Source organism: Phyllostomus hastatus, unplaced genomic scaffold, assembly GCF_019186645.2.
Source record: "Phyllostomus hastatus isolate PE091 unplaced genomic scaffold, TTU_PhHast_1.1 phas_scaffold_443, whole genome shotgun sequence".
NCBI classification, from domain to species: domain Eukaryota; kingdom Metazoa; phylum Chordata; class Mammalia; order Chiroptera; family Phyllostomidae; genus Phyllostomus; species Phyllostomus hastatus.
In genome coordinates, this window is record NW_025334031.1 from 96,053 (window position 1) to 101,508 (window position 5,456).

Below are 5,456 nucleotides of genomic sequence, written 5' to 3' on the forward strand. Positions count from 1 at the left end.
TCAAGGGCGACTCGGGCCCCGAGATCGGTCTCGAATCCCCGGGGTGAGGCAGCCACCTGAAGGCGCGCGCGCTCCCTGCTCTGACTCCAAGGCGCGCAGCCAGGCCCCGCCCCGCGGCGCCGCGCACGCCGGTCCCGGCCTCTCCCGCGCGCAGAGCCAGGGCGGGCGGGTGGACTCCGGCCCGGAACCGAGCCGCGAAGCCCTCCCGCCCCCTCGGCGCCGGGTTCCGGGGGCGCCATGGAACCCCGAGCGGTTGCAGATGCCGTGGAGACGGGAGAGGAGGACATGATCGTGGAGGCTCTGCGCGCGTACAACCGGGAGGTGAGCGGCACCGTGAAGATGGGACGCTCCAGGCGGAGGGAGCAGGGTGGGGCTTGCGTGTGCCCGCGGAGGTGCGGGAGTGGGACGGAGGGAGGACGCGCGGCAGGGCGGGGCACCGAGGCTGCGAGGAGTTGCTGGGGAGCGGGTGGGGTGCGTACCTGGAGGCAGGTGTGGAGGGTGGGGCTCTGCCTGTTCAGAGCGGTGCCTGCGGCCTGTGCTCTCTGAGCCTCTGGGTCTCCCCACAGAACTCCCAGAGCTTCACGTTTGATGCTGCCCAACAGGAGGACAGGAAGGTGGGTGCCGACCGAGGGGCCAAGGGTCAGGGACGGGTGGCTCTTGGTAGAGGGGCCTGGTGGAGCCGCCCTTCTCTACCCACAGAGACTGGCGGAGCTGCTGGTTTCGTTCCTGGAGCAGGGTTTGCCGCCCTCCCGCCGCGTCACCTGGCTGCAGAGCATCCGCATCCTGTCCAGGGACCGCGGCTGCCTGGACCCCTTCACCAGCCGCCAGAGCCTGCAGGCCCTTGCTTGCTATGCCGGCATCTCTGCTGCCAGGGGGTCAGTCCCTGAGCCCCTGGACATGGACGTGGTACTCGAGTCCCTCAAGTGCCTATGCAATGTCGTGCTCAGCAGCCCCAGGGCACAGGCGCTGGCTGCGGAGGCCCGCCTGGTGGTGAGGCTGGCAGAGCGCGTGGGGCTGCACTACCAGGGCAGCTTCCCGCACGAGGTCCAGCTCTTCGACTTGCGCCTGCTGTTCCTGCTTACGGCGCTTCGCACGGACGTGCGCCAGCAGCTGTTCCAGGAGCTGCAGGGCGTGCACCTGCTGACTGGCGCGCTGCAGCAGACGCTGGCAGTGGCCCCAGGACAGAGCCCCCTGGAGCTCCTCCCATCCCAGGAGACCGAGCGGGCCATGGAGATCCTCAAGGTTCTCTTCAACATCACTTTCGACTCCGTCAAGAGGGAGGTGGACGAGGTGAGGGCTGGCCTGAACCCATTGCTGGTGCTTGTGCTTAACAGGCTGGACATTTCCTGGACTTGCCTCGCTGACTGTGAAGTGTGTGGGTGTCAGACGCAGACAGGGCAGGGGGAGACCTCAGCCGGTTGGGAGGCAAGGGGGCAGGTTTCTAGGGGAGGGGGCGCGGTGTGGGGAGAGACTGAGTGTGGGGCCAGAACACCCACCGCGTGACGTCCAGGGGCCCACCGCCACTGTCGATGGGGTGCAGCGTACGCTGGAGCAGATGTGGTCGGCACACGGGGTCCTGGTGTAGGCGGGCAGCCTCCACTGGCAGCAGGGGGGACCGGTGTGGCCCTGTCACAGGAGCCCCTTTCTCTTCGGTCAGGAAGATGCTGCCCTTTACCGGCGCCTGGGGACCCTCCTGCGGCACTGTGTGATGGTCACCGCTGCTGGAGACCGCACGGAGGAGTTCCATGGGTGAGGTGGGGCCCATTGTGCTGGAGGGGGTGCGCTCCCCTGTCTAGATGGGGAACCGGGCTCCACCCTAGAGGGACTTCGTCCACCTGGGTGGGACTAGATGTCAGTGTATTCCCCGAGTCCCCAAGGGCCCTGGCACTCACAGTGCATTCTGGACCAGAGCCATGGGGCGGGGGCGGGAATGTGCCCCTGACCTTGGGCAGTGGCAGTGGGCGGAGTGGCGTCTGCAGGGCACTCGCCCCCATCCTCGGTGACCTGTGCTTGGGCGGGTCCTGGGTGTCCGGAGATGGCCTGTGATGTGTAGGTCCAGACACAGGGTGGCAGGTGGGGCATCCACAGACAGTGCCCTCCTGGGGCACCCACCCCACTGAGTGTACCCCTGGGTGGTGCCCCCTCTGCTCCAGAGGCAGACGCTGGCTCACATCCTGTGGTGTAGCCCCGGCCGGATGCACCAAGGACTGTGCTGCACTAGGGTCCCGGACTTAGCCATGCCCCATCCACACCTGTCCCCAGCCACACAGTGAACCTCCTGGGGAACTTGCCCCTCAAGTGTCTGGACGTGCTCCTGAGCCTGGAGCCGCACAAGGGCTCCGTGCAGTTCCTGGGAGTGAACATGGATGCGGTCAGCGCCCTCCTCAGCTTCCTGGAGAAGCGTCTGCACCAGGTGGGCAGGGGCGCCCGCGGTGGGCTTCCCAGGGGCTCTGGCTTTCCCAAGCAGCTGTGGCCCCTGCTCTGGCCAAGTCCCCAGGATGCGGGGAGGTCGCTCCGCAGTGGTGAGCCCCGGCAGGTCTCCCAGCCGCTCTCAGTCCAGCGGGCAGGAAAGCAGACGCCTCCCTGAGACGCAGGCAGACCCGCCCACACACACTCAAAGGTTTCGAGTCTGGAGTCGAGTTTGTAGAATCTAGCAAAGTCCTTGTTTCCGAGACCTGCTTGTAGGTCCCTCTTGAGTGGTCCTGAGAGGCCCCCAGTCCCTGCTTGTGACCCCAGCCTCTTAGTGTCGTGGTGCGCAGGCATCCCTTGGGGGGCAGCATCAGCGGTCCTCCAGCTGGAGGCCCCCGGTAGGCCTGTCCCTGCACCGGAGGGCACTGGCCGACCCCAAGCGGCCCCTCTGGGAGCTTGTGGACGTTTGGGGGCTGTGCAGCCACAGCGAGGTTCCCCATGAGCTGGGTCACACGGGCCTGGCATTGTGCACGCTAGCCGTGATCGTCTGTCCTGCCGTTACTGGTATCCAAGGGGCAGGGACAGGAACAGGAGCTCCCTGCTGTGCGTCCGTGAAACGCACAGAGTAGGCATTTTGTTCTTGATTTTTTAGGCCACTGTTTTCTGAGGGCGACTTGCTTGCCAGTGGCTCCCAACTCCACTCGCTGCCCTTCCCCACAGCCCCAGCCGGTGGGGGAGGAAGTCAGAGCAGTGGAGACACAGGCAGGCAGCGGGCTTCCGGAGTTAGGGTCCACCCCGGTCCCTCGCGAAGCGGACACCCACTGCCCGCTCCCAGCCCCCGGCGGGGTCCCTTCTCTGGGCCGCCTGCCGGGACCGCGCGGCGGGCGCGTGCCGCCCCCGCGCTGACACAGGCTCCTCCGCAGACGCACAGGCTGAAGGAGAGCGTGGCCCCGGTGCTGAGCGTGCTGACCGAGTGTGCCCGCATGCACCGCCCCGCCAGGAAATTCCTGAAGGCCCAGGTGCGGCCGCGGGGCCGGGGGTGGGGGGCCCGGCCGCCCCAGCTGCTGCAGACCCAGGCTGACGGGCGGCTGCCCGCAGGTGCTGCCTCCGCTGAGGGACGTGAAGACCCGGCCCGAGGTGGGGGAGCAGCTGCGCAACAAGCTCGTCCGCCTCATGACGCACCTGGACACGGACGTGAAGAGGGTGGCGGCCGAGTTCCTGTTCGTCCTGTGCTCCGAGAGCGGTGAGTGTGGGGCGGCCGTGCGCCCGGCCCCGGCCCCGGCCCCGGCGCGCGCTGACCTCTGCCTTGCCCTCAGTGCCGCGCTTCATCAAGTACACGGGCTACGGGAACGCGGCCGGCCTGCTGGCTGCCCGGGGCCTCCTGGCGGGGGGCCGGCCCGAGGGCCAGTACTCGGAGGACGAGGACACAGACACTGAGGAGTACAAGGAGGCCAAGGCCAGGTATGTGCCCGCACCCTTGGGCTCCAGGGAGCTTGGGCTCCCTGGGCCACCTGGGCCCGCAGCGGGTGGGCAGTGGGACCCGTGGGTGAGGCCTCTCGGAGCCTGGCACTGTCCCCGCGGGATACGGTCCTGACGGCAGGAGGCCCCGCGGAGAACAGGCTGAGGGGCCGGGCGGGCTGGGGGACGAGACCCCTGCCGCAGGAGGTGGGTCTCTTCCCGAAGTCACCTCGCCTGCCCCCCAGCCCCCCAGCCCAGACTAACGCCCTCCCCATGCCCCCCCTCGGGAAGCAGCATAAACCCGGTGACCGGGAGGGTGGAGGAGAAGCTGCCCAACCCCATGGAGGGCATGACGGAGGAGCAGAAGGAGCACGAGGCCATGAAGCTGGTGAACATGTTCGACAAGCTCTCCAGGTGCGCGGCCCGCCCTGTCCTGTGAGACCCGGGAGGCGGGGTCAGAGGGGGCGGGGGTCCGGGAGTCCAGTGGCACACCTGCTCTGGACGGACCCCCCGGGCTAGAGCTGGGCTGAGACCGGCACCCTGTCCTTTGGGGAACAGAGCCCCAGGAGAACGGAGCGGCCGCCTGAGGCGTCGGAGCCCTGGGCACCATGGCACTTAGGGTGCAGCCTGGCTGGCACCCAGAGCGGGAGCAGCCTGGGAAGCCAGAGGGGGCGGTGGGGAGCAGGACGCCCACCCGCCGCCCCTCTGCTCGCAGGCACCGAGTCATCCAGCCCCTGGGGGTGAGTCCCCGGGGCCACCTCACCTCCCTGCAGGACGCCGTGTGCGAGAGCATGGAGGGCCAGCTCTCCTCGGACCCCGACTCAGACCCCGACTGAAGACGGCCGCCCTGCGCCCCGTCCGAACCGGTGCTGCTTCCAGAGATGTCCTCGGGGTCCCCTTCCCCTTGCTCCCCAAGTTCTGTCCCTAACCCGCCTCCAGGACCGGGAAGGGGTCGTGCCGTCGGCACGCTGGAAGCCCACCTGATTGCCTCCCGGCAAGTGCTTTCTCCCGTGAGCTGGAGGCCGGGCCGCTTGCTGGCCGAGGGCCAGGGACCGGCAGGGGCTGCACCGCCGAGGGGGAGACCCTGCTGGGACCCAGGTGCCGACGGAAGGCGCACTGGCCGGGGTGCGCCGTCTGCCCACCGGGCACGGCTCCCCGGCTTCGTCTGCCTTCCTGGTCCTGGCTCAGCCGCCTGCTGCGCTGTCCCCAGCCCTGAGGCCCCCCCACCCCCCCCCCGCCCCCAGCCCCTCGGTCTTCCCCGCTGGCGTGGGCCGTAAATACAGAAGGAAAACACTGCAGGTCAGGCCGCATCTGCGTTTCTGCCGTGTGCCCCAGAGCACCGCAGAGGCATTGCCCTGTGAGCGTCTCGGGAGAACGGGCGTGTGAGAGAAGGTGTGTGTCGGACGCACAGCGGGGCGCCCTCAGTGCGAGCACTGGGCTGGCCAGAGTCCGCGCAGTGCTGCCGTGCGTGACCCCGGCAGTGCTTGGTGGTCGTGACCCGTTGTTAGAGCGCACCAGAAAACAACTCGCCAAAATGGGCGGAATTCCGTGCAGCCGCTTTAACATGAAGACGAAGACAACACGTGGCA

General features: G+C 68.4%; 1 protein-coding gene across 2 annotated transcripts; it reads left to right on the forward strand.

Annotated features, from left to right (window-relative positions):
• The first annotated feature begins 94 nt into the window (after positions 1-94).
• Positions 95-5,449, forward strand: RIC8A (RIC8 guanine nucleotide exchange factor A). 2 transcript variants are annotated; one of them, XM_045820991.1, is made up of 10 exons: positions 95-321; positions 567-614; positions 700-1,290; positions 1,658-1,749; positions 2,263-2,413; positions 3,333-3,428; positions 3,508-3,652; positions 3,726-3,870; positions 4,159-4,281; positions 4,583-5,449. In XM_045820991.1, exons 1-10 carry the CDS (start codon positions 238-240, stop codon positions 4,701-4,703), a joined length of 1,596 nt encoding a protein of 531 aa, XP_045676947.1. In that variant the 5' UTR covers positions 95-237; the 3' UTR covers positions 4,704-5,449. The 2 variants fall into 2 exon arrangements, with proteins under 2 accessions (XP_045676947.1, XP_045676948.1); XM_045820992.1 differs by having other exon boundaries at positions 186-321; positions 4,162-4,281.
• Positions 5,450-5,456: the final 7 nt, after the last annotated feature.